Raw genomic sequence first — 26199 nt, 5'->3', positions numbered from 1 at the left:
CTAAACACCATTGTCAGAGCTGGGGATAGAACCCAGGAGTCCTGACTTGTAGCCCCCTGCTGCTCACCCCCCACTCCCCTAAGTTCTGGGGATTTTCCAAACCAGTTTAGCAGGGTGTAGAGGAGGCTGAAGGTCAAAGAGAACCTCCCTCTCCCCATCTGGCTGGGACAGTGCCTGCCTGGGAGTTCCCCTTTTGATTAGCCAACTGTCCCTGCTCAGAATCAGGGATGCTTCTGCCAACCCAGGAGCCCCATACAGGCACAAAGGGCATGCCAGGACTCCTGGGTTCTATCCCTAGCTCTGCCACTGACCTTGCACAAGTCCCTTCCCCTTTTTGTGCTTTAGTTTCCCCTTACCCTTTGTCTATTTAGACTGGAAGCTTTTCAGGGCTGTGTGTCTGTACGGTGTCTGGCATGAGGCGGGACCCCCCTCTGGGTCAGGGTCTATGCAGCAGCACCCAGTGTGATGGCCCCAGGGGGCTGAGTGGGTGGGGTAGGCAGAGTGGAGTGGGGAGTTCTGATCAGTACAGTCAGTCGCTAAGAGTCTGGGAAGGCCCCAGGCAACCTTCCAGTGCCTGGGAAGTCAGGTCACACCTGTGTTTGCAACTAAATTGGCCCCAATCGAGCCCTGGCGGCAGCCCTAACCTGCCAGCTGGGTTTGCAGGGGTGGCAGCTACACCCACGCAGCACTGGCCCTCAATCCCAACCCACAGCCCGCTGCTATCCCAGCTGGAGCTCCCCTCCAGCACTGCTGGTGCCCCTCAGTCCTGACCCACAGCTCCCTGCTACCCTAGCCCTGGCCTCCTCCCCAACTTCCAGCCTCTCAATCCCAACCTGCAGCCATCTAGTGGGCTGGTTGGATCTGCCCTGGGGAATTAATACTAATGACACTTAATGAAGGGCCATTTGTTTGGCCATGTCAGGCAGAGGTGGGTAAATGAGTCCCATGTGACTTGGGGGTGGGAGTGACAGCTGGGCCCTCCTCTCGGGCTCAAAGTGACCTTCAACGACCTTCAGTTGCCAAGGCCAGGAGGAGGCTAGTTCGGCTGGGCAGGTACCAGGAATGTGAACTGTGGTGGGTTAGAGCAGGAGGGCTAGGTGGTCAGGATGTTCCCCAGCTCTGCCTCTGACTTGCTGTGTGACCTTGGGGGCACATCTCTTTCCTACTCTGTGCCTCAGTTTCCCCCTTTGGCCACTGGGGATTATGCCCTGATCTGACTCTCACAGGGTGGACAGGGCTGGTTCCTGAGGATTCAGGGATAAATGTGTGGGCTTTGAGATCATCAGGTGAGTAGGGCAGAGGGGGTCTCCTCAACTCCCAGGATGTGCCCCCCAGCAGGACTCCCCCTTCGCCTAGTACATTCCCCTGAATGGTTTGGCCTGGGCACATTCCCCTCAATGGTTTGGCCTGGGACACGAGTCTCCTTAGGGTCACCCCAATCTGGGGAAGGGTGGAGAGACACTGTCCCATCTATCTGCTCCCAGGAGTCTCGCCTCCTGCCCATTAAGTGAGAGCCCCCCCCGCACAGTGTGGTCTAAGCTGCCCCTTATTTATTTCCCCTTTCCTCCTGCTATAGGCCACCCCATGAACCTCCCACCACCTAAAATCATCCCCATGATCCTACAATCCCCCAACTTGCTGCCCACAGAGATGCCTCAATCATTTCCACCCACAGTGGGCTGAATTGTCCCCCCAGGATTCCCCAGATCCCACCCCCAGCACCAAATTAACAGCCCTTCATTGCGCCTCTCAGATCTGTAACCACTCTATGATCCCTCAGACTAGCCCCCTACCCCCATTGACCCCAATGATCCCCCAGACCAGCCCGCTGCTCCCATTGACCCCCATGATCCTCCAGACCAGCCCCTTACCCACATTGACCCACATGATCCTACAGCCCAACCCCTACCCCCATTGACCCCATGATCCCCCTGCCCCTAATGACTCTCAATAACCCCCCAGACAGCCCCCTACCCACATTGACCCCAATGATCCCCCAGACCAGCCCTCTGCTCCCATTGACCTCCATGATCCCCCAGACCAGCCCCTTACCCACATTGACCCCCATGATCCTCCAGCCCAACCCCTACCCCCATTGACCCCCATGATCCCCCTGCCCCTAATGACTCTCAATAACCCCCCAGACAGCCCCCTACCCACATTGACCCCAATGATCCCCCAGACCAGCCCTCTGCTCCTATTGACCCCCATGATCCCCCAGACCAGCCCCTTACCCACTTTGACCCTCATGATCCTCCAGCCCAGCCCCCTACCCCTATTGACCCCCATGATCCCCCTGCCCCCAATGACTCTCAATAACCCCCAGACCAGCCCTCTGCTCTCATTGACCCCAATGATCCCCCAGACCAGTCCCCTACCCCCATGATCCCCCTACCTCCATTGACCCCAATAATCCCCCAGACCAGCCCCCTACCCCCATTGACCCCAATGAGCCCCCGTCCCCATTAGCCCCCGCCTGAATTCCCTGAATGGCCCCAACAGGTCCGTGCCCCGCCCCTCTGACTCCTCACAGCCCGGCCCCCAGGCCCCACCGGCGCTAGCTCGGTGGGCGCAGCGAGGCTGGAAGTGAAGGGCCGAGCGCGTGCAGCCAGGCCCCGCCCCACTGCTGCATATTCATAAGGCGCGGCCCCGCCCCTCCCATTTGTCAGCTGGGAGCCCAGGAGGAAGTGCGCCGCGATGTCCTTTTGTGTCCTACACTCGGAGCGCAGCGCAGCGAGCCGGGCTGAGCCCGCGCCCATGGCCCGGCCGGCCCCCCGCGTCCCGGGCCACTGAGCCCCGCCCGGCCCGGACACGCCACGCCGGGCCCCAAGGTCAGTGCGGGATCGGGGCAGGGGGGTCCCCACCCGGCCCATGTGACTCCCGCTCCGCAGCGGGGGCTTGGGCGCGCACGGAGACAGACGGACGCTGCAGGGACAGACAGTCACGGGGCGGGACTCGAGGGGACACAGTGGGAACAGGCGGACGGACAGACGGAGGCACGGACAGACTTGGGGAAGTGGACGCTCCTGGACCAGACAGACAGACAGACAGACATGGGGCTGCCCAGTCGGACACGGACAGACTGACAGACACGCGCACGCATGGCCAGCGGGGACAGGGCTGACCAGCCAGGCACACACGGAGACTCACGGGGTGGACCCCTGGGGAAACACGGACACCTGGACAGACATGGAGACTTGCAGGGAGGTGAGCAGCTGTATCCTGGTGCCAGAGCGTGTGTCTGTGTAAGTGACCATGTGTCAGTCACACAATCTCCTGCCAGGACATGGCATCTCATGCCCCCCTGCTGCCCCAGGGCCTGGTGTGTGGGTATGTGTGGAGTAACTGGAAGGAGGAGGGAAATGGCAGGTGTCAAACTGCCCCTGCCCCCCACGCTCAGAGCTCCATGACCAGTCAAGCCAGAATATTCCAGGGTCAAAAGTCACAGTCCTGAATTGACCCAAGGCCTGACCCTGAAGGGGGGAGTGTGTGTACAGAAACAGTAGGGGTGAGCTAGGCTGGGATTAGAATGGGGAGGCTGGGGAATTCTCCCCCACACCATGAATCCAAAACCCCCCGCCCACACTGCCCATCCAGCACATGATGGGGCCAGAAACCATCCACCCAGATGACGGGTAATGTCATTTACTGGGACTCCCTTTGACTGGGAGCAGGACGTGGTGTCACCCCTCATACACCCCCTGGCGTACATTCCTATGGTCCATTGCACCCCCTGAGGGGCAGGGGGAAGAAAGTTTGACCAACTTTTCTATCTCTGTTCTACAGATGGGAGGGAAGGTACTGGGGTAGGATGTAGTGGCAGGGTAAGGATTGGAGTGCAGGGGGAAGGAGAGTGAATGGGTTGGGAGGGTGGGGTGAAATGGGGGTTCTTGGAGTACCAGTCTTCTCCCAGTGGCTGTCCCAGATGTCTGGGTCCCAGTTCCCAGGGGCTGGGAGTGCCTTAGGGCTCCAGGTTAGTCCCGGGGTTGGGTCGGTATTGGGGGGTGCAGGGAGAAGGGGAGTGCATGGATAGTGGGGTGCAGAGCAAGGGTGGAGGTTGGGGGACTGCAGAGGGGGAAGAGTGCAGGAGGGTAGAGGACAGTCTTCTGGAAGCACAGTGGGGCATGATGGAGGGTCCAGACCCCATTTCCTCTCTGCCTGCTCTTGTGTAACTCCCCCTGCCCCCCCCCGCGCTGCGGGACATTAGGAAAGAGACAAGACGGCACAAAGGGGACAAAGGTTGGGGGGGGAACATGGGGACAGACAGAGTAACAGACATGGCTGACACGCCTGGAATGCTCTAGGGGACTGGGATGCCATGTATGGACACAGTGGGGAGCACACTGACATGGGGCTAACACACATGGACATGGCTCCTTCCTCCCCTGCCCCAGCTGGACTAAAGGTGGCCTCTAGCATTCATTCCTGGACCAGTCTATGCCATCCCAGACACCTGGGTTCCATTCCTGATCCCAATTTCTCCCCCTCCTCATGGGCTGGGAGTGCTGCCAGGTTAGTCCCAGTGTGAGGGAGGAGGGATGTGGGTGCTGGGCTTGCCTGTGTGTGTTTGCGAGGGAGGGTACAGCCCTGCAGGGCTATGACCCCTCCCTGACCCCACTGGCTCCATCGGAAGAGTGCCCTGTCTGGGTCCATAGGTGGGGAGCACAGGCAGTTCAGCCATGCCTCCCATCCACCGAATCCCTTCTCAGAGGCCCCCTGCCCAGAAACTCCTCCAGAGCCTGGCTCTGAGTCAAGCAGGATGGGTGGGGGAGTGCCTGGGGTGGGGAGTGAGCCCTAGAGCGTGTGTGTGGGTTGTGGGTTCTGAGCCCTAGTGAGTGGGGGTGAGTGTGTTGGGGAGGGGGAGCTGCCTGAGCTGTGGCCTCCAGACTAATCCCTCTGCCATGACCCTTATCTGCCTCTTGCAGCCTGGGTTGACTTGAGCCTTGGGGAGGGGGTTAATTCCTGTATTGGAGCTGGGGAGAGAGCACAGAGCTAAGCCTATTTCTGCTTCTGGATTGTTGGTACCAACTTTTGCCATCCCAGAGCCCCCCCCTTGCATGCCCACTCACAACTCCCCGCAAGCAAACACACACACAGCTCCCCGTACCCGCCCCCAGCCTGCGATCAGAGTCTCTCTCTGTGACCTTGAGCCTGTCACATGCCCAACCCTGAGATACTGGAGCTGGCACTGAGAGGGGGAGGGAGTGTGCTGAACATCTGGGAAGAGGCCCCTAGGTTGGGGGGGGGAATCCCGGGCAGGGGTGCCCAGCTCTGGGGGTCACAGCTCTGACATCAGAGCCAGCAGTATGGGACTGAATCTCCCCCGGCAGCTATCTCAGGGGAGCGACCGGGATGTGGAAAGGGACCTGGGTGCCTGGAATGGCAGTGCAGGGCACTCAACCCTAGGGAGCTCCCACAGCGTCCTGGGAGAGTGTAAAAGGGCAGGGATTGGGCAGTCCAGATGTGGGGGAGGAGTGTCTCACTGCCCCCCCAATCTCCCCTCTCCCACATGGATCACCCCCTGCAGGCCACCCCAACCATGTCGTCTCGGGATCACCGAGCCGAGTTCTTCATCAAGACTGAACCGGCCTCCCCGGACAGCCTGGCCCAGCGCAGCCCCAGCGGCTCCTCCGATGCCAGTGGTCCTCCCCATGACCCCGAGCCGGGGGCACTGACCCGCCGGCGCCATGACAACAACCCTGATGAAGCCCTGCCCCGGGGCAAGTATGTGCTAAGCTCCCTGCCCAAGCGCCTGTGCCTTGTGTGCGGGGATGTGGCCTCGGGATATCACTACGGAGTGGCCTCCTGTGAGGCCTGCAAAGCCTTCTTCAAGCGCACTATACAAGGTAACCCCCCTGCACACCCCCAGCCTAGGGGGCCCCTCAATCCTGATCCACAGGCCCTGCTATCCCAGCCCCAGGCCCCTCGTCTGCTGATCGTTGCTGCGTGGATGGGTGGTGGCTCCCTGCCCTTCAGTGCACTTGGAATTGGGTCCCAGTTTCCCAAAGAGGGCCCATCACACACCCCTGCCCCTGTCTCAGTTTTCCAAATGCTGGGGGATTGGCTCAAGGGAGAGGAACAGCTCCAAGTAGAGGGGATGCGGCAGCTGCCCCAGGGCTCCCTGCTCATGGCCGGTCGGTGATTTTCCATGGTGGGCAGGGGAATTTGATTTTGCTGAAATTGTTTTATTTTTCCTTTGGGAAAATTGAGATGAAATCTCTTGAGTGGAGCCCAATTGACTCCACCGCCCTCAGCTGCTGCAGTGCCTCTTGGGAGCTGTAATTGCCGTCCCTATTCTCCTGTAGGCTGGGTTTCCCAACAGGACTACATCTCCCATGATGCACCGTGGCCTCCCTTGCTGAGCCTCCTCAGTGCCTGCTAGGAGCTGTAGTGCAGGTGTTTCATGGGGTGGTTCTCCTCCCTGGGCTGGGCTACATTTCGCATGGTGCACAGCGGTCTTCTATCTCGTCCTAGCCGCATTGTGGGAGATGTAACCCAGGAGTTTGCAGCATTAATGGGGAGGGTTGCTTCTGCTTTGTGGGTGGGTGGCCCTGGTCCCACTCCCTTGGGACTACATCACCCCTCCCCCCAGTTCCTCCTCCAACTCTCAATGGTTTGGCCCCACCTCATTGCATGCCCCTACTTCCCCAACTCTCCCCCACCACAGGCTCAGCCCCATCTCCTCTCTCCCCCAGGATTTTCCCCTCCACCACTTCAGCTCATCTCCTTCCTCCATGTTCCCCTACATCTTTGGTCTCGGCCCCTGTCTCCCCCTGAACCTGGTCTCAGCCCCGTTTCACCCTGCTCTTCCCCCAGGCAGTATCGAGTACAGCTGCCCAGCCAGTAACGAGTGCGAGATCACCAAGCGGCGCCGCAAAGCCTGCCAGGCCTGTCGGTTCACCAAGTGCCTGCGCGTCGGCATGCTCAAGGAAGGTACGGGGGGTGGAGGGACACGGTGGGGGCTGGGGGGAGAGCACGGTGGTTCTGAGGGGTTGCAGGGAAGGAGCTGGGGTGCTGGTAGGGGGAATTGGGAGGGAACTTGGGGAGGGGAAAAGAGCTGGGAGGGATTAGAGAGCTGTCGGGGGGGCAGTGGTTGGTGAGCTGGGGGGCAGGTGTGGGAGGCAGAATATGGGAGGATCAGGAAGCCAGGGGGAACCATCAGGAGAACCCTGGGGGGAAAATAGCCCCTCAGTTCCCCCCTGCTGTTATGAGAGCAAATTGGTCCCCTTGGGAATAGGGGAATGGGCAGGATGGGTGGGGAAAAGGGAAGGTTTTGGGGTGCATTCTGACCTCATATCTTCTGCTCTGCCCCCTAGGGGTGCGGCTGGACCGGGTGCGAGGGGGACGCCAGAAATACAAGCGTCGCCCTGAGGTGGATGGGGCCCCATTCCCCAACACCTTCGCCACCCCCCAGATTGCCACAGCAACCAGCAAGAAACCAGGTGAGTGAGGTGGGGCTGTGGGTCAGGATTAAGAGGCAGAGCAGGGGCGGGAGGGGGAAGCCTAAGGCTGAGATAGCAGGGGCCTATGGGTCAGGACTGTGGGGTATGGGCAGATCTGGGAGGGGGAGGAGCCCAGGTGTGATAGGGTGCGAGAGGGGGATGCGGTGCTGGGGGATCTCCTCTCACATTGCCCCCTCTCTGCAGCCCCCATTAACCCCATGGTGTCCCACCTGCTGGTGGCAGAGCCTGAGAAGCTGTATGCAATGCCTGACCCCGCGCTGCCCGATGGGCCCCTCCGTGCCACTAGCGCCCTGTGTGACCTGGCTGACCGAGAGATCGTCGTCATCATTGGCTGGGCCAAGAACATCCCAGGTGGGGCCTCACCCCCCCCCGCAGCATTCTTTATGACCCCCATCTCCCACCCAGTGTGGCCCCTTGGCCCCATCCCCATGTGCTATCCTCCCACAGCGCTCCCCTCATCCTTTCTCCCTCACCCCCCGCAGATTCCTGCTACAGGTGCCCAGCCCTGATCCCCCATTCCCATCCCCAACCTTCAACTCTGCTTCCTAATCCCTGTTCTCATCCCAGCCCCTAACTCCTGTTTTCCCCCCTTCCCTCCAGCCCTGCCCCCCTGCAGGGTTCCCAGCCCCCACTGCCCCCTAACTCCTGTCTCTCCCCCACAGGGTTCCCGGCGCTGTCGCTGGCCGATCAGATGAGTGTGCTGCAGAGCGCCTGGCTGGAGGTGCTGGTGCTGGGTGTGGCCTGGCGTTCACTCCCCTGCGAGGATGAGGTGGTCTTTGCCGAGGACTTTGCGCTGGACGAGGAGGGGGCGCGTGCGGCAGGGCTCTGGGAGCTGAGCGCCGCCCTCCTGCAGCTCGTGCGCAAGTACCGCGCCCTGCGGCTGGAGCGCGAGGAATATGTGCTGCTCAAGGCCCTGGCACTTGCCAACTCAGGTGGGTCCTGCCCTATGGGGGGCTTGGGGTGGTAGCAGTTCTCTGCACCTGGCTTTCATCTCCCCTGGGCTGGGATCTGCCTCCCTCCCCCCACAGCTGCCTGCTTTCCCCCAGGCTCTGCCTGCCACAGCTCCCTCCTTGACTCCTACCACAGACTTCATTCAAGGACGTGGTGGCCTTGGCCCTTTCCTGGTTTCCCTGCCCCTCTGACTTGGTGCACAGCAGTGACATGGCAGAGCCCCTGCTCTAACCCTGTATGATCCCTCTCCCCCCGCCCCGGTGCACATCAGCAACATCGGCCATGCCCCCCCCCGCCCCGGGTCTCCCCAGACTCAGTGCATAGTGTTCCTCCCCAGGCTGAGTGCACATCAGCAATATTGGCCATGCCCCCCCCTCTAACCCCGATGGTCTCACCCCTCCCCCCCAGACTCGGTGCACATCGAGGACATGGCCGCGGTGCAGCGGCTGCGGGACGTGCTGCATGAGGCACTGCTGGAGTACGAGGGCAGCCGACGGCCAGAGGAGCCGCGCCGGGCGGGGAAGTTGCTGCTAACGCTGCCCCTGCTGCGCCAGACGGCCGCCCGCGCCCTGCACCAGTTCTATGGCATCAAGCTGGGAGGGAAGGTGCCCATGCACAAGCTCTTTCTCGAGATGCTGGAAGCCATGATGGACTGAGACACCCCCCCCGCCATGTGGGGGGAACAGAGGCATGGACTGGGGTGAGGGGCTTGGGGACAGACACACAGACCTGGGGCAGGGAGACAGACCCATAGATGCAGAAGATGGGCAGGGCGGGATGGGGACAGACACGCTGGAGACACAAACGGGAGGAGTAGGGATGGGCGGGGGTGGGGATAGACGCACGGACATTGGGGTACTGGGTGCTGGGGGGACAGACGCTCTGGCTGGGGGATGGGGGGGATGCATGGGGACAGTAAGGCAGATAGGGGAAGGGGAGGATTGGACTGATGTGGCTCGGAGGAGCTGCAGCATGGCCACAGGGCTGGGGAATGGGCATGCAGGAGACAGACCGGGGGGACACTGGTGGGAGGGGACAGAGTGACACGGGGACTCAGCCCCCCATATGCACTGGAAGCCATATTCTAACTTATTAGCTGAGGGGAGGGATTTAGTGGCAGGGGGAGAAGAACCAGGGCCCCCAGTGGAAGCCATAATGGACCTGAACAGCACAAAGCTGGACTGCAGGGGAGAGTGTGTTAACCCTACATGCACAGACCTGGCCTGGGGGGTCCCTGCTTGTCCCTGGCTCAGAGCAGGGGAAACCCCCAGCAGAGGGGTGCTTGCCCAGCAGCCAGTGTGTACTGGGGCTGGTGGTAGCTTGGCACTGGAGAGGTCAGTCAGGTGGGGAGGGCAGTAGCAGGGGCAGCTGATTCTCACTGAAGGGGAGGCCCTCCTAGGGACACCATTCATGGTGGGTGTCCCCCTCCTAACTGAGTCTCAGAACTCTCTGCTTAGGGGAGAAAGTATGTGTGGAGGAGAATAACCCCCCCATCCCAAAGTGGGACCCCCTGAGGCCTCCCAGCCCCTGCCCCCGAGTGGGGTGAGGCATTTACAATGTCCCTTCAAGCAATAAATGAACAAACTATGTTTGCACTTGGTGAGGGGGAGGGGAACCCCGTGAGGGTCCCTTGGCTCAGGGCTGGGAGATCCCTGTAGTGGGGATACATTAGATAAGGAGGGTTGTGGGGGTCCCCTGTAATTCAGGGGAGGGGAGTGTGTGGATCTCTTAGATTGGAGGGGGGTATATTCTTCTGTCCTAGGAAGGGAATTGAGATTTGCGGGGTGATAAGCCCATACGTTGCCTTGAAACATGGGGGGGGGTGCTTGAGCCAGGGACTTCCAGTTGGGTTTTCCAAGGAACATTCAGTGAGGTGACATAAATGGGGGTGAGGGGAACTTAGCAACAGGGCCTGGGAACCTCCACTGAGTGCTGGTCTCTTCTCCCAAAAAGCCCCTGGATGATGGAAAGTCTGGAGAGGGTGGGAGTCTGACTGGGGGAGCCCCTGCTGTGGGGGAGCGCTGAGACAGGGGGCTAGAATTGTGGGAGGGGGAGCACAGCACTGTGATAGGGCAGCTGTACAGATAGGAAGAGGGGTTTCAAAGGCATGGCCATCTTGGGGGTCCTAGGGATAGGAACAGAGGCCAGTATCCCCTCCACCCACCCTCAAATTTCCCTTGCCCTTCTGCTGCCCATAGCAATAAGCCCCCCCTTTCCCTTGGGGTGGGGGTGAAGATGCTGAGAAACATGTACATAGCAATATATCAGACTGTATATTTCTTGCAGGATAATACGTGACCCCTTCATCTCTGCTCCCCTTGGAGGGGTGCACCCTCAGTCCCCCCATTTCTATAATGAATGGGGTGATGTGGAGGGAGTTTGTATTAAATTATGTATGTGTATATATTATAAATACCTCTATTTTGTGTATAGGTGCTATACACACACATACATAGAGCTATATTCCAGAGCCAGAATAAACAATGGAGATCTCAGCCTGTGTCCATAGTCTTCCTTCCTAGCAGTTAAGAAGGAGAAAGAGCATTGTCTTGTTCTGTGTTTGTGCAGCACCTGGCCCAATGGAGGACTTGATATTGCCTGGGAGTCTGAGCAGTGCCTGGCCCGATAGGGGACCTGCTTCAGGACTAGTCTCCTAAGTATTACTGCAATCTAAATAACTGTACACGAGGAAAGTGAGTACGGTGCAAGGTGTGGCAGGCCAGTGTTCGGATAGACCAAGAGGGATAGGGATGGGGACTGGACTAGAACAGAAGGGCACCAGCACAGGTGTGGTTGGGGTAGCCAAGGGCTAGGATAGCAGAGTGCTGCAGGTTGTGATTGAGGGGCACAAGCAGGTGAGGGGACAGGTAATGGATGACATGCCTCATGCTAGGCTCCACCTCACAGGTTTATTTATACGCAAACCAAAGGAGCACCGAATGTTTTCTACTCCCTGTAGAACCCTCCCTCCCCCTGCCACACCCTCCCAGCCCAGGGACTCCCTCCCCCCACCCCAATCTTCCCAGCTTGGCCATCCTGGCCCTTCACGTCTCCTCCTCGCTCAGCAGCATGTTGGGGATTCCCTTGGTGATAGGGAACTCCCGGCCAGAATCAGGGCACTTCAGGATCCCCTCCATCACCTCCACCTATGCAGGGGGGGAAGAAACACAGGTCAGCTGCAGCCTAAAGACAAAGGGATGGGCTGTGCCCTGGCCCTGCCCCGTAATGCTGTCAGGGAGGGATGGAACTTCCCCAGAGCACCAGCCCTCCCTTCTCAGTTTTATTTGTTTATTAGGGATAGGGGTATTTTGCTGCAGTCACTCTTACAGCTGGGGAAAGGGCAGGATGAGCCACAGAAGCAAAAGGATCCCATGAGCCCAGAGCCAGGGCATCTGCTGGACTCTCAGACCCGCAAGAGTGGATTCCAACTTGCAGCTAGAGCAAGGGAAGAATCCCCCACCATCAACATACTCTCACTGCTTGAGGGGGCCCCCCAATGTCTACATTTGGAACACGAGCAGCAACAGAGAGCGGTCCCCCCCCCGGGGGATCCCCAGTGTCTCTGTGGGCTGATAAATCCCTGGTGTCTCAGCCAGGGCAGGAAAGGACCTGTGATTGTAACATGGGCCCCGTCCTACAACCTCAGCCACAGGTTTGTGGTGCCTGGGAGACTGCCCAGCACCAGGCAAGGAGCCGGTGGGGAGTTGTGGACATGGATGGGGCGATTTCTCACCTCCAGCAGCACGTGATGCACCTTCCTCAGGAAGTCCTCATTGTTCTCATACTCAGGGGGCAGCTGGTGGGGCAGGTCCGACAGATGGCCCAGCTGTAGGGAGAGGGAGATGAATGTCACAATGCTGACCCTGGAAGAGAGACTTTGCTCTGATTAACCCAGGCGCTCCCCAAAGCCACTTCCCTCTCCAATCCCCATGGTGTCAATCCACGTTGCCCATCTCCTGCCATGGCAGCACTCTGGGCAGGAGGCTGGCCTTGTGCCTAGGATCCCCAGCACCCAGGGTGAGCCCCTCCCCCTGCCAAACTCTACCCACCCATGCCCTGGACGCGGCCAGCCCCTCCCCCCATACTCACACTCTCCGCAGCCTCTACCAGAGCCCCCCACTCCACTTTGGGGATCATCCGCGCCACGAACGCCTGGTTGAAATCCACGTTATTCACTTTCACCTCGGTGGCCTGCGGGGAGGGGGAGGGGAAGGGTCAGTCCGGCTAGGCACAGCGGGGGCGGGACCCCCATGGGGAGGAAATCAGCCCTGGGACCCCTAGACCCAGCGCTGGGGCAGCCCAGGGGGCAGGGCTAGGTGGCCCTCTGGTTGCGGGGGGGGATCCCTGTTACCTGGATACGGAGGGGGAACCCCCCCCCGGGCCGCACCCCCCGCACGTGCGAGGTCAGCATGTTGTGCGTCAGCAGCTTCATCCTCGCGCCGCTCCCGGTGTCACGGCCCACGTGCGGAAGCGGTGGGAAGCCAATACTTAGCTACTTCCGGTTCAATATCACCCCCCACACTACTTCCGGAAGCAATGTGCCTACTCAAAAGGTTCCGGCGGTTGACAGGGAAACACGGTCCCGAACCTGAGGGTTCCGGGGATATCCAGAGACAGGTTTCAGAGTAGCAGCCGTGTTAGTCTGTATTCGCAAAAAGAAAAGGAGTACCCGTGGCACCTTAGAGACTAACAAATTTATTAGAGCATAAGCTTTCGTGAGCTACAGCTCACTTCATCGGATGCATTTTACAGACCAGAGACAGGGTGTCGGTCTGCGCTGCTCCCCTGGTGCCCCCGCCCCAATGGGGAGGAGAGGAGAATTAGACGCGAAACTAAGGGGTTGATACGTGCCATTAGTATGGAAATCACAAGATTATATTTAAATTAAGAAATTAATATGTGCAAACAGCAGGAGAAAAACACTCATATTAATCACAACTTATATGTTAATTGTATGCAAATTCAGCGTGCAAACCACTTTGCCCTGCCAATCAAAATCAAGCTGTATGTAAACAATGTGCAAACCGGCCATGCAAATGAACCACCAATGATATGCAAATGTCATGCAAACCAACCTGTGGGTTGCGGCGCATGGGCATTGCAGTCCACCCCAAGGTTGGTAGGTCCCCCAGACCCTTTCCATGGCAACTGTCATTCAGGCGGTCTCCATGGTGACCGCGTGGCGGGGTGTGGCGGGGCGGGGGCTGTTGCGGGCGGGCCCCCCCCAGCCCCGAGCCCAGAGGAGTTTCGGTGTCCGAGCAGCTTCCATGGCGCCCGTCAAGGTGAGTGCGGGCGGGGCGGTGAGCGGGACCCCCCGGGGGCCCTCAACCATCCAGCCTGCCCCGCCCCTAGCTGGGGACCGCCCCCCCCCGCGCACTCAGCCACAGCGAGAGCCGGCGCGAGGAGCTGGCGAGCCCGATCCCAGGGAGCCGCCTTAAATCAGCCCCCAGCCGGGCCCCGGGGCAGAGAACCGGGGCCTCCGAATGGAGGCTCCTGGACAAGCCCCCCTCCAAAATCGGGGCCCCTAGCAGGGCTCCCCCTGGCAGCTCCCCTCTCCAGCTGGGGCCCAGGGCTAGAGAAGAGCCCCCACCCCACAGCTTAGCCCCCGATGCCTCCCCCCAACTGGGACCCTTGAAACCTGAGACCATGCCCCCAATCCCTGAAGCTTGGAGGGTCACTACCCCCTTGCAGGCCCCCCAGGGCTCTTGCCTCACAAGGGAGGGAGTAAACTCAGAGGGGTGGGGGATGGGGTTGGAACAAGGGAGGCACTGAGCTCCCAACTCCCTCCAAATCTAGGGGGGCAGGGAGAGGTTGGGAGTAGAAAGGGCTGATGGGGGGGTGAGTTTAAGGCAGGCTGGGGAAGGGTGAGCAGGGGTGGGGCTGAGAGTTGGAGGAGGAGTTAGTAAGGCTGTAGAGGAAGGAGCTAGGTTATGGGGTGAGATGGGAGGCAGGAGATGGGGGTTGGGAGGTAGGTGGGGTCAGAGGGAGCTGGATTGTGGGGGAGGGGAAACGGGGTAGAGGCTGTGGGAAGGCTGTGGGTGTGAGCTGGGGATGCTGAGTTGGTGGTAAGGGGGTAGTGGGAGGCAGGGGTAGGATGTGGGGAAGATGGGGGTTGGTTGGGGTTGTGGGAGCTGGGTTGTGGGGTTAGGTGGAGGAGCAGGCTGGGGAGGGAGGGAGGATGGTTGGTTGTGAAGGGGGGTACACAGCAGCCCAGAAAGTTGGGGATGTGGGTATGGGAGGCAGGAAACTGGGGGAGGTGTCCAACTCATGGACTTGAGTAATCAGTTTGGAAACTCCAAGGTAGGGGTGCTGAATCACTGAGTCTCTCTCTTGTGGAGTTCCCCCCAGGGATTGTAGTTACCACACACACACACAAAGAAAAGAGAAAAGAAAAGAAAAGAAAAGAAAAGAAAAGAAAAAAGGAGTACTTGTGGCACCTTAGAGACTAACAAATTTATTTGAGCATAAGCTTTCGTGAGCTACAGCTCACTTCATCGGATGCATTTGGTGGAAAATACAGAGGGGAGATTGATATACACACACAGAGAACATGAAACAATGGGTTTATCATACACATTGTAAGGAGAAAAAAGAAAAGGAGTACTTGTGGCACTTGATGCATCCGATGAAGTGAGCTGTAGCTCACGAAAGCTTATGCTCTAATAAATTTGTTAGTCTCTAAGGTGCCACAGGTACTCCTTTTCTTTTTGCGAATACAGACTAACACGGCTGCTACTATGAAAACTGTAAGGAGAGTGATCACTTAAGATAAGCCATCACCAGCAGCAGGGGGGGAGGGAGGAAAACCTTTCATGGTGACAAGCAAGGTAGGCTATTTCCAGCAGTTAACAAGAACATCTGAGGAACAGTGGGGGGTGGGGTGGGGAGGAGAAATAACATGGGGAAATAAAAGAAAAGGAGTACTTGTGGCACCTTAAAGACTAACAAATTTACGACCCCACAGGCCAGTCCTTGCTTACAGACAGCCCCCCAATCTAAAGCAAATACTCACCAGCAACCACACACCACACAACAGAACCACTAACCCAGGAACCTATCCTTGCAACAAAGCCCGTTGCCAACTCTGCCCACGCATCTATTCAGGGGACACCATCATAGGGCCTAATCACATCAGCCACACTATCAGAGGCTCGTTCACCTGCGCATCTACCAATGTGATATATGCCATCATGTGCCAGCAATGCCCCTCTGCCATGTACATAGGTCAAACTGGACAGTCTCTACGTAAAAGAATAAATGGACACAAATCATCCGTCAAGAATTATAACATTCAAAAACCAATTGGAGAACACTTCAATCTCTCCGGTCACTCGATTACAGACCTGAGGGTGGCTATACTTCAACAAAAAAATTTCAAAAACAGACTCCAAAGAGAGACTGCGGAATTGGAATTAATTTGCAAACTGGATACAATTAACTTAGGCTTGAATAGAGACTGGGAATGGATGAGTCATTACACAAAGTAAAACTATTTCCCCATGTTATTTCTCCCCCTGCCCCCCCACTGTTCCTCAGATGTTCTTGTTAACTGCTGGAAATAGCCTACCTTGCTTGTCACCATGAAAGGTTTTCCTCCCTCCCCCCCTGCTGCTGGTGATGGCTCATCTTAAGTGATCACTCTCCTTACAGTGTGTATGATAAAACCCATTGTTTCATGTTCTCTGTGTGTGTATATCAATCTCCCCTCTGTATTTTCCACCAAATGCATCCGATGAAGTGAGCTGTAGCTCATGAAAGCTTATGCTCAAATAAATTTGTTAGTCTCTAAGGTGCCACAAGTACTCCTTTTCTTTTTGCGAATACAGATTAGCACGGCTGCTACTCTGAAACCTGACACACACACATACATCAAACACAACTGAGGGATGCACACAGGGCTCTCCTGCTCCCCAGCTATGGAGAGGCTCATCTCAGGCTTTATGCATCAGCTGGAGGCTTGTCTTTGCCCCCTCCCAGTGCTGGGGATGGGGGTTCCAAGGCAGGAAGCTGGCTGGGTGACTGGGAAGGGAGACCCCCCCCATTAGTCAGCTGCTTGAGGCCCCCATCTGCATCTGTTCTGGTCACGCCCTGTTGGCACTGGGGCAAGGGTGGGGAGGTTGTAGCTGGGGCAAGAGGAACCAGCTCCCAGCTGGAATTCCAGAGTGGAGGTGGCCCCTCCCCCTGCATTGGGGGTGTGTGGGACAGAGGCCCTGTGGAGATCTGGCATAGACTTGCCCTGGGCAAGGGGACTTGGCTAGGCCTCCCGCCAGCTCTCACCCCCTGTGCCCCCAGGTCGGAGACAAGCTGCCCAGTGTGGAGGTGTATGAGGGGGACCCCGGCACCAAGGTGGATGTGGCCGCACTCTTCAAGGGCAAGAAAGGGATTCTCTTCGGGGTGCCTGGTGCCTTCACCCCTGGCTGCTCCAAGGTGAGGCATGGAGACCTCCTCCCCTCCGCAGTGCGTGCTTCCCCTCCCCCCACTACCCTGCCCATTTTAGAACACACACACAGCAACTCCAGAGCATCCCCCCCACCCTTTGCAACCCCCATCCTAGAGCACCCTCCCCCATTCTAGAATGACCCCTCACATGCCCTGTTCCCCGAAACCCCCCATCCTAGAGTTCCCTCACCCCCCTCCTCAGAGTATCCCCCACCCCACCCAGCTCCCCAGAATTCATCCACCAGAGCATCCCTCCCACCATCCCATCCCTGGGGCCAAGGGAGCCGCAGGGTGGACTGGAAAAGGGACACATATGTGAGCTCTGTGTGTCCTTGCGTGCCAGGGGCTGCCCAACTCCCTCCTTGGATCCCTGGGCTGGTGTCTCTGCCTCTCCCCCGCATGCTGAGGAACTAATGCTCTTCTTACCCCCCTCAGACCCACTTGCCGGGCTATGTGGAGCAGGTGGGGGCGCTGAAGGCCAAGGGCGTGGAGCTGATCGCCTGCCTGGCTGTGAACGATGTCTTTGTCATGAGTGAGTGGGGCAAGGCCCATGGGGCCCAGGGCAAGGTGAGCTGGGGAGAGAGCAGGGCAAGGCCCCCGGGGCCCAGGGGAAGGTGAGCTGGGGAGAGAGGGGAGCAAGGTCCCCGGGGCCCAGGGCAAGGGGAGTGAAGGGACGGTAAGGCAGGGGGGTGTTGAGCTATGGCACCCAGGTGAAGGGGCCACACAGCCCAGGCCAGGAGGAGGACAGAGGGCAGGTGGGGGCACCAGCCAAGGGGAATGTGGAGAGTCCCAGGGACCATAAGAAGGGGAATGCAGAAGGTGGGACTAGGGGACCCAGGGCAGGGGGAGTGAGCGGGGGTCGAGGCCCAGGGCAGTGTCCTCATAGGGAGTGTATGGTGCTGAGTCTCAGGGAAAGGGGAGGAGACTTTTCTCTCCTCAACTCAGTAGCACCCTAACCTCAAGGCTGCAGGAGCCCTGCCCCCACCCTTGCAGGCAGTGGGTGACTTCCAGGCAGCAGTGAGCACTTCCCTTCCCCGTAGGAGCTGTTGGTTATGCAAGGGGGCATCTGTAGGTTGTGTAACCTCAGGAGTGGGTGTGGCCCTTGCCACTCCTACCCTGCCGCCCACCTCACAGGCGCCTCTTCACTGGCTCCCTAACCCTTTCCCCCTCCCCACTCAGGTGTGGATGCTGGCTGACCCCACTGGAGCCTTCGGAAAGGTAATGCCCCACCCCCCCAACCCATGCCCCGCTGGGGGTATCCTCCTCCTGGATCAGGGATCAGTCCCAGTCTCTCCCTACCCACATGTCTGTATATCAGTCCTTGGCCCTTCCCCTCCTAACCAGCTCGACAGCCCAGATTCAGGGCCCCCAACCCCTGGCCAGTCCTCTTTCCCACCCCACCGTATGCCTGTTCTCTCCTCTGCTCCTCCCCTATCTGCTGTGTCAGATCCAGCATTGTGGGACTGTGGGGGAAGGGGCAGTGGAACCCCATCCCCTATTAGAGGGATCCAGGATTCTGTCCCTCCAGTGCCACCTCCCTGACACCAACAACAGGGGCTGAGTTGGGGTCAAAGGACATCTGAGGACCAGGCAGCTCCAGAGATGAAGGGCCTTTTGTGGGGGGCAGTTCCTGGGCTGTGTCGTCTGCCTTGGAGTGGGACCCTGTCTCACCCCCCCCTTGCTTTCCCTTTCTCCCCTAGGCTACAGAGCTGCTGCTGGACAAGGAGCCCCTGCGTGACCTCTTTGGGACCAACCGCTGCAAAAGGTAAAGCAGTGGGCTCCCTACCCCCCCCCCCAGGGGAGAGCTGGGGTTCCCTGTCTGTACAGGCAAGGGATGGGCATGGGGATGAGTGTTAGGAGCTCAGAGGGGAGAGGATGCACCCCTGCAGCTACAACTATGGGCCTCTGGGGTGTCCCCTTTGCTGGGGGGGGAAGGGGGTTGGGTGTGGAGGGGAGGGAAAGGAAATGAAGTCCTCCTCTCCATCTCCATGGGAAAACCTGGGAAAGGCAAAGCCCCCCTGGCTATATCCCCACATTGATACCCCCAACCCTCCCTTCTCCATGATGTTGGAGGGAGCCCTGGCTGTATCCCCAGACTGAATCCCCAATCTCCCCCCGGGTTCTCCATGGTGGTGGACGATAGGGTGGGAAGTGGGGAGTCCGGGAGGGATGAGAGGGAAACCCCTGGAGGGCAAGGGAGGGGGAATCCCCATTGTGTTCTCACCCTGACCCCTCCCAAGTTTTCTGTGGTGGAGGATTGCACGGTGGGAGGGGACCCTGGCACTGACACTCCCCATCTCTCTCAGGTTCTCCATGGTGCTGGAGGATGGTGTGGTGAAGGCTCTCAACGTGGAGGAGGATGGAACAGGGCTGACCTGCAGCCTTGCCAACCATATTCTCTCTCAGCTCTGAGCACCAGGAAGCCAGGGTCCCTGCTGCTGCTGCTTCCCCCCACTCCCCCCCCCCCGCCCTAGCACCAGGAGCGGGGCGGCGCAGCATCCTTTCCCCACATAATATGATGGTCTCCCTCCTGGGGGAGGGGGGGCTGTGCTGTTGCTGCTACTCCTGCTGTCATGGGCTTGGCCTCTAGGGGGCTCTTGTGCCCTGATGGTGGTGTACTGCCCCACCATGCTGTGTATCAACCCGGAATAAACGGCTCTTGCCAGCCCTGCCTCTGTCTCTCTGCTAGGGGTGTGGGGGAGGGGGAAGCTATAGACACGGCAGGGTAGGGGGGGAAGCAAGGGAGTGATCCAGATCCCAGCTTTATCCTACTCAGCCCTGCTCCCCCGGAGTGTTGGCCTGCCCATGCCTCCTGCACACCGTCCCTGTCCTTGCCCCCAGCATCTCATAATCCTCTTTTGAGGCCTTGAGGGCAGAATAAACAGCCTGGGGGGGGGGCAGGGGCCACACAAGCAGAGGGAGATTGCTGCAGTGTGTGGGGGAGGGTCTGTGCCCTAGAGATGGGGTGGGGGGGATCTCTGGGAGTATTGCTGAATCAAGGGTGGAGGGTTCCTGCTGCCCTGATTTCCCTGCCATGGGTGGGTGGTCATACAACAACCCCCTCCCCTGTGGTGCCTCTCCCTAGGGTCTCTGATTTGCCGAACTGGGGCTGGCAATGGGTCCCCCTGGAGTCTTGCTCTCCCCTAGCCCTGGGTCAGAGGGTCATAAGATCTAGGCTAGGCCCCCTGGACTTGAAATGGGGAATGGGACTCAGCACCTCCCGCCCCTGCCCCAAAGCAGGACCCCACTGACCACTCCTAAGCAGGATCTTTGGTGTGGGCCCCAGCATGGCCACAAGGGGGCGCTTGTGCTCCACCAAACCCCAAGCTGGTCCCATGTTTGGTGTGAGGGGGAATGGGGTGGGGGGGGGTCTTGGAAACTGCCCCTCCCATGCTAGAATTCTCTCCCTGCAATGCCCTGGCTCCACTCCCCTCTGTCTGCCCATGCCAGGAGTCCTGACTACTCCTACCTCCCCCAGAGTGAGAACACGGGCCTCTTTCCACCTCAGGCTGGGAACCCCAACTTCCCCCTCCTCTCTAGACCATGAGATCCAGCCCCCTACTTTTCCCAGAGTGGGAGGCTTGAGATTTCAACCCCTGCCTCATGTTCAGACCTCCCTACCTTCCACCCCCAAGGGCAGGAGCCCAGGTTTCTTCCCCCATCCATTGGCTGTGCAGGGGGTCCTGGCTCCTTCCCAGAAATGAAATCTGAGCCAGGACAATGCATGATTCTGGGGGCTGCTTTCCTGCCCCTCACAGCAGCAGGGGGCGCAGGATGTTCGCCTGAGGCTGCACTGCCACCAGCGTGGGTAGCAGATTTGCCTCTGACCTAAAATAATTGATGAGGTGTATTATGGGTCCAAGTTCAGAGCCCTTATCAGGCTGGGTGCTGCACAGACCCCTGCCTCCCAACCAAGAGTGGGCCCCCACCCATTGGGCCAGCCACTGCAGACTTATAAGGAGCAGGATGTGAATCAATGGGAGACCCATCCCTTTGGATCGGGGTTCAGAGCAAGCCTCCCACCCTAGCAGCATTGGGGTACTGGGAAATAGAGCAGAGAGATTCTTGGGGGGCTATTAAGTGGGGTTTAGGAGAAAGGGGCTTGGTGAGATCTGAGAGCCATGTCCAGGGGGGCTGCTGTGTTTGCTCCCCCATCAAGGATGTGGGGTGCTGAAAGGCAGTACAGCTGTCACCTACGGGGCACAGTGGGTCTCCCCCCACTGGATGATGGCAGGATCTGACCAGAAATTATGCCTATAGGTTTATACAGGGGAGAGATGGTGGTGGGGAGGGGGTCCACCACACACACTCTCGATTAAGGAAAAGAGCCAGTCCCGCCGTGACGTGGTCGGGAGAGGGGTGCCCGTTACCTCCACTCTAGGTTTGCTCCATGGCTGTTGATTGTTGTGGCCCTTCCTCCAGGGCTGACCGCAGTTGGAAGCAAGATGCTGGGCTAGATGGGCCCAAGGGGATGACCTGGAGAGGGTGAAGCAGGATACTGATCTAGACGGGTCTGATCTCAGGCAGTAGTCGGACGAGATACTGGCCAGATGGGCCTATGGATCTGATCTAGAGTAAGGGAGAGGTGGGATACTGGGGTAGATGAGCCGATTGGGAGAGGTCCCCAATTGCCCCCAAGCTGGGGGTGGGGAGCGACCTACCGGCAGCTTTCAGGGGTTTCCCTCCTCCCACCCACAGCAGGTCTGCTGTGGGTGCTGGTTTCCTGGCGTCCCTGCAGGCCCCCCCCCACCCCAGCCGCTCCCCACCCTGTGATTGCGGAAGTTCCTCTTTGCGCAGCGCGGAAAACCAGAGCGGGGGGAGCCTGGCTGGGGTGGGGGGGAGCAGACGCACCTGTGTGCAGGGGCCCTCTTTGTGGGACCTGCACCAACCACAGAGACCCAAGCAGAGGATGGATGGGGACGGGCGTGGCTTGGAGAGCCTGGAGGACTTTGTCTCAGGTCCCCTTGTTACATGGGTGAGTGTTGCTGGGAGAGGGGTGCTGTGTCTCTCTGGGGAGGGATGGGAGTCGTTTCCTGGGCAGAGCTGTACCCCTCAGGGGAGTGGGAGCAATACCCTTGCGGGGAGCTGTGCCAAGGCAGGGATAGAACTGTGCAGAATCCTGCCCTCCCACGCCCTGCTGAGCCACCCACAATCGGGACACTGTACCTGCCCCTCTAGCAATGGGGTGGAGAGGGGGCTGGGGTGAGGAGGGAGGGGATCAGGGGTTGGGGGTTAAATGAGGTGAGGTGGGGGAGCTGGAAAAGTTGGGGTGAATGGGCGCTTGTGGTGAGCTGGGGAGTTAAAAGTGAGTTGAGGGTTTGGGCTGAGGTGGGGTGCTCTGTGGGGGGTGGAAGTGATCTCTGGGGAGAGCGAGGAAGGACCCATCCCCAGGGCTGGTGTGGGGGAGGCACGAGCTCCAGAAGGGCTGGGGCCCTCCCCAACACCCTGGCGCTGACACCCTGGGCTGGGCCTGGCCTCCCACAGACAGCTTGGAAACGGGCGTGGGGGAGGGAAGCACATCCTGTGTGCACTGCGAGAGGCAGGGCAGGAGCCTCCATAGGACCCCTGGCTCGTAGGGGTGGGGACCTTGGGCCCGGGGGGAGGGTGAGCAGGGATCCCCTGGACTAGGAGTGGGGGCACTGGCATCAGGTCTTGCCAGGCCCAGGTCAGGGAGGGGCAATAACAGTGCTGCCTGTCTCTGCTCCCCAGGTGCAGACGCTGGAGAACCTTGTGCCCCTGGGGTGGGTGCAGGATGAACCCCAAAGCCCCAGTGTCCCAGAAAGGCAGGCGAGGGCCCAGGAGTATTTCCTTCACCTAGTAGATGGAGCTTCCTCACCCAAGTCATGGGGCTGATGTGAGTGATGGGCAGTGAGGAAGGGGGAACAGAGGTGGGAACCAGCTGGGCAGGCAGTGGGGGATGTGGGCTCTGTTGAGGGGCCCAGCTGGGAGGCAGTGGCGGGTTTGGGCTTTATTGTGGGGCTCAGCTGGGGGGCCATGAGGAGGGTCTGAGCTGTGTTGGTGGGACCAGCTGGGCAGGCAGTGGGGGACCTAGGCTGTGTTGGGAGGGCTTCTAGGCCGTGTTGGGGGGCCCAGCAGCGGAGCAGTGGGGGGACTCTCAACTGTGCTTGAGGGGCCCAAATGGGGGGCCCAGGCGTGTTGTACGGCCCATTCCTTTTATTCCGCTCAGCAGAGACCGACCCCTTGGCGTGCCCGGCCACCCCAGAGCCAGGAGGGTGACGAGAGGCTGCGACTCCAGACCCTGCAGGTCCTGCTGCAGCAGCTTCGTGCTTTCTACCAGGTGAGGGTGCTGAGATGGGGGGCAGCACGCCCAGGGAGTGAACCTCTGTCCCCCAGGGCGTGGAGTGGCTGGGGGTCTGAGGAGCACGCTTGGGTCTGCCTCACCCCCTTCTGCCTGCCTACACTTGTGGTCTCATATGTGCCCATCTTGTGTCTCCTCCAGCAGTGCACTTTCACATGCTCGCATTTGCACACTTGTGTCTGTGCACACTCATGCTGTCGTGTTTGTGGGCCTGCTGCCCCCGCTACGTGCACAGGGAGCTTGTTCCTCTCTCACCTCTGTAATGTGCAATCCTCAGGGGCAGGCAGGAAGAGGAAGTGGTCAGTGTCTGTGCAGCTCCTGACACACAGCTGGGGGAGTCACTCACCCAACAGTGACACCCAGGGAGCTCCTCCAGGGAGTATGGGTCAGACGCAGGGGGAATCCCCTCCTGTACCCCTCCCAGTAGTCAAAGCTTCTTGACACCCACCTCTGATCTTTTACCTTTGCAGGATGATCTGCAGCAGCTGATTCTAATGACTCCCCCTAATGTGCAGCTTCTCGCCAGAGAGCCCCTGACAGGTAATTGTTTGGGGGGGGGCAGTACCAGACTCAATGGGCCCATAGGTCTGTTCCTTTCTGAGGAGTTGGAGAGATGGGATACTGGGTGGGATGGGCCCAGGGGTCTGATCCCCTGGACGGGGGGAAGGGGTCTGTCTCTGGCTGTGTTCAACCTTCCCTCCCACTGTCTTAGAGCAGGGCATCAAGGAGATGCGGAAGCTGCTGCTGCTGCTGCTGGGGGCTGCTGTGCAGGTACGTGGAGGGTATAGGGTAGGGGAGTGACCCCCGCCAGGGAGGAGGGTCTGTGCAGCCAGCACTACCTGGTGTCTCCCTGTGCCCTCCAGTAGCGCCTCTGGCAGGCTGGGACATAGAGCAGCCTTCAATAGGGACTATGGGTTAATGCAAATTTCCTCCCAGGGTTAGGGGTATCATGGATTTCAAGGCCAGAAGCCCACTGTGATCATTCAGTCTGGCCTCCTGTCTAGGACAGGCCAGAGGCTGGCCCTGAAACAATTCCTGGTTGAACTTACCGAGCAGATCTTACAGAACAACATCCAGTCATGGTCAGAGCCTACCCTCAACCAAATGTTGCCCCAGGCGGGGAGCGACTTCGCCCTCCATTTGTTAAACTTTTGAATTCCTTATATTTTACTGCATTTGTAGTCCATTTAATGACTTTGATGCACGATTTGCACGCATTATTTATCCCTGTCATATAAGATGATCAGTTTGCATACTAGGATCTGTAAAGCTGTATTTATTCATGCCATATATAAGCAAATAAAAAAATTTAATTTCCTCTAAATTTACAGTAACTTTTTAATTTTAAGAATAATTGAAATGTACTAACATCAAGAAATTGAACTGTGCTCCAACACTGGGAGGACCAGTATTAAATAGTGTTCCAGCAGGTGACAGCCTTAGAATTTTAACCCTCGCCCTTTAGTTCAAAAGGTCACTTTTCTTGCCTTCATTTGTCCAAACCTTTCTTTGATGGACACTCAAGCAGTGTCAACGAGTGAGCAAAAAATCTCCCTCTTGAATTTTTCTTCCAAGCTTCCCATCACCTCATCTCTGCCCTCATAACCAGACTGTCGCTTCTTCTAATGAATACGAGGTTCTTGAAGACAGGCTCAGGCTCCTAAGTTTTCTGCCATTTCTTTGCATCAGTGATGGCATGCTTCAATCCGTTGTCTCTGTCAGCCACGATGAAGCAAGGCAGATTCTTGTCAAAGTAGTAGCGTTGGCAATGTCCATTGACTGAGTTTGCAATGCCTTGCTTACAACGTTTGTTTGGAACAGGATATTGTGCCAACTACAGTTGAGACCAGCAATTGGAAGTCAGTGATCTGGTTTGCCAGGCTTTGCTCCTCGTGTCAGATTCCAGCCTTGGGCTTTACTCTCTGCACCAGTTCCATTAGGGGGTTGTAATCCTTAGTCACTTAGTACCTCACTGGCCTTACACTGTCAATGCGGCTCTCTCAGAGAATGTCACTTAGCGCTTCACGGTCAGATTTGTAACATTGTCCATGAGGATCTTCCATCTGATAGTTAGTGCTGAAAAGAGGACATATATCCTTTGCAGTGCTCCAAAGAGAGAGACTGAATCTAAAGAAGATGACGCTGCATCTGACACAACCAAGTTGAGCCACAAGGCACAAAGAAAGCTCTTGGATTCAGTGCAAGGATCCTTGCATGGACACCACAGTTTCTTCCCCGTTCAGTTCGTGCCGTTGTCACAATATCGCAGCTGGGCTCTCACTTCACTTCAGTTCCTTCTTATATCTCACACTGACTGACTGGCAATGCTCCGCCCTTGTATGCTCACGAGGGCATGGCTGACAGCATTCCAGGAGGGTTGAGGAAAATGAATCCACAGACAGAATACCTGAAACATTTTACTTCAAACATTCTATTTTCCCTTTTGTCGCTAACAACAAATACAGTCCCCCAAGCCCGGTGCCCCCCAAGCCCAAGCACCCTAGGCAGTCGCCTGTCCCTAAATCAGGCCCTGGTTGTGGTTTAAACATTGTCAGTGATGGAGAATCCACCATAGCCTTGGCAAGTTGTCCCATAATTAATTCATCTCACTGGCACAAATTTACGCCTTATTTCCAGTCTGAATTTGTCCAGCTTCAATTTCCTGCCACTGGACCATGTTAGACCTTTGGCTGCTAGGTTGAAGAGCCCTTATTAAATATGTGTTCCCCATGTAGGTAACCTCTAGACTGGGATCAGTCACCCGTCAACCTTCTCTTTGCTGATAGATTGAGCTCCTTCGGTCTCTCACTATGGCACGTTTACTAGTCCCTTAATCGTTCTCATGGCTCTTCTCTGAGCCCTCTCCAGTTTTTTAACCTCCTTCTGGCATTGTTAGCACCTGATCTTGAGGCAGAAGTCCAGTAGCGGTCGCACCAGGGCATCCTGGGATGAGGGGAAATGTGGGGCTCAGGGCCATACTAGCCCATAGGCACCCTGAGAAAGAGAGAGAGACTGACAGACGCTGAC

General features: G+C 58.2%; 4 protein-coding genes across 5 annotated transcripts in view; 3 read left to right on the top strand and 1 right to left on the bottom strand.

The window, feature by feature from the left end:
• The first annotated feature begins 2665 nt into the window (after nt 1-2665).
• ESRRA (estrogen related receptor alpha) lies at nt 2666-10909 on the top strand. 2 transcript variants are annotated; one of them, XM_038409682.2, is made up of 8 exons: nt 2978-3207; nt 5528-5846; nt 6817-6933; nt 7317-7442; nt 7647-7814; nt 8126-8395; nt 8823-9114; nt 10701-10909. In XM_038409682.2, the coding sequence occupies exons 1-7, from the start codon at nt 3190-3192 to the stop codon at nt 9068-9070; spliced, it is 1266 nt and encodes a 421-aa protein (XP_038265610.1). In that variant the 5' UTR covers nt 2978-3189; the 3' UTR covers nt 9071-9114; nt 10701-10909. The 2 variants fall into 2 exon arrangements, with proteins under 2 accessions (XP_038265609.1, XP_038265610.1); XM_038409681.2 differs by lacking the exon at nt 2978-3207 and adding an exon at nt 2666-2831 and having other exon boundaries at nt 8823-10909.
• On the bottom strand, nt 10403-13008 carry TRMT112 (tRNA methyltransferase activator subunit 11-2). Its single transcript, XM_038410942.2, has 4 exons — nt 12766-13008; nt 12504-12605; nt 12148-12240; nt 10403-11560 (listed from the first exon to the last, which is right to left on the bottom strand). The coding sequence occupies exons 1-4, from the start codon at nt 12844-12846 to the stop codon at nt 11459-11461; spliced, it is 378 nt and encodes a 125-aa protein (XP_038266870.1). The 5' UTR covers nt 12847-13008; the 3' UTR covers nt 10403-11458.
• Nucleotides 13009-13455: 447 nt separating this feature from the next.
• On the top strand, nt 13456-19518 carry PRDX5 (peroxiredoxin 5). The gene is made up of 6 exons (XM_038410940.2): nt 13456-13696; nt 16707-16841; nt 17289-17420; nt 18033-18071; nt 18554-18618; nt 19160-19518. Exons 1-6 carry the CDS (start codon nt 13556-13558, stop codon nt 19263-19265), a joined length of 618 nt encoding a protein of 205 aa, XP_038266868.1. The 5' UTR covers nt 13456-13555; the 3' UTR covers nt 19266-19518.
• A 1311-nt stretch (nt 19519-20829) lies between these two features.
• Nucleotides 20830-26199, top strand: part of CCDC88B (coiled-coil domain containing 88B) — a 29336-nt gene continuing 23966 nt past the window's right edge. The window contains 6 exon segments of the mRNA XM_043518658.1: nt 20830-20891; nt 21474-21594; nt 21596-21828; nt 23046-23151; nt 23643-23712; nt 23885-23943. Of these exon segments, the coding sequence (XP_043374593.1) occupies nt 20830-20891; nt 21474-21594; nt 21596-21828; nt 23046-23151; nt 23643-23712; nt 23885-23943 (651 nt within the window).

Source organism: Dermochelys coriacea, chromosome 7 (assembly GCF_009764565.3).
Source record: "Dermochelys coriacea isolate rDerCor1 chromosome 7, rDerCor1.pri.v4, whole genome shotgun sequence".
Lineage (NCBI taxonomy): Eukaryota > Metazoa > Chordata > Testudines > Dermochelyidae > Dermochelys > Dermochelys coriacea.
This window is presented reverse-complemented; position numbering and strand designations above follow the sequence as displayed.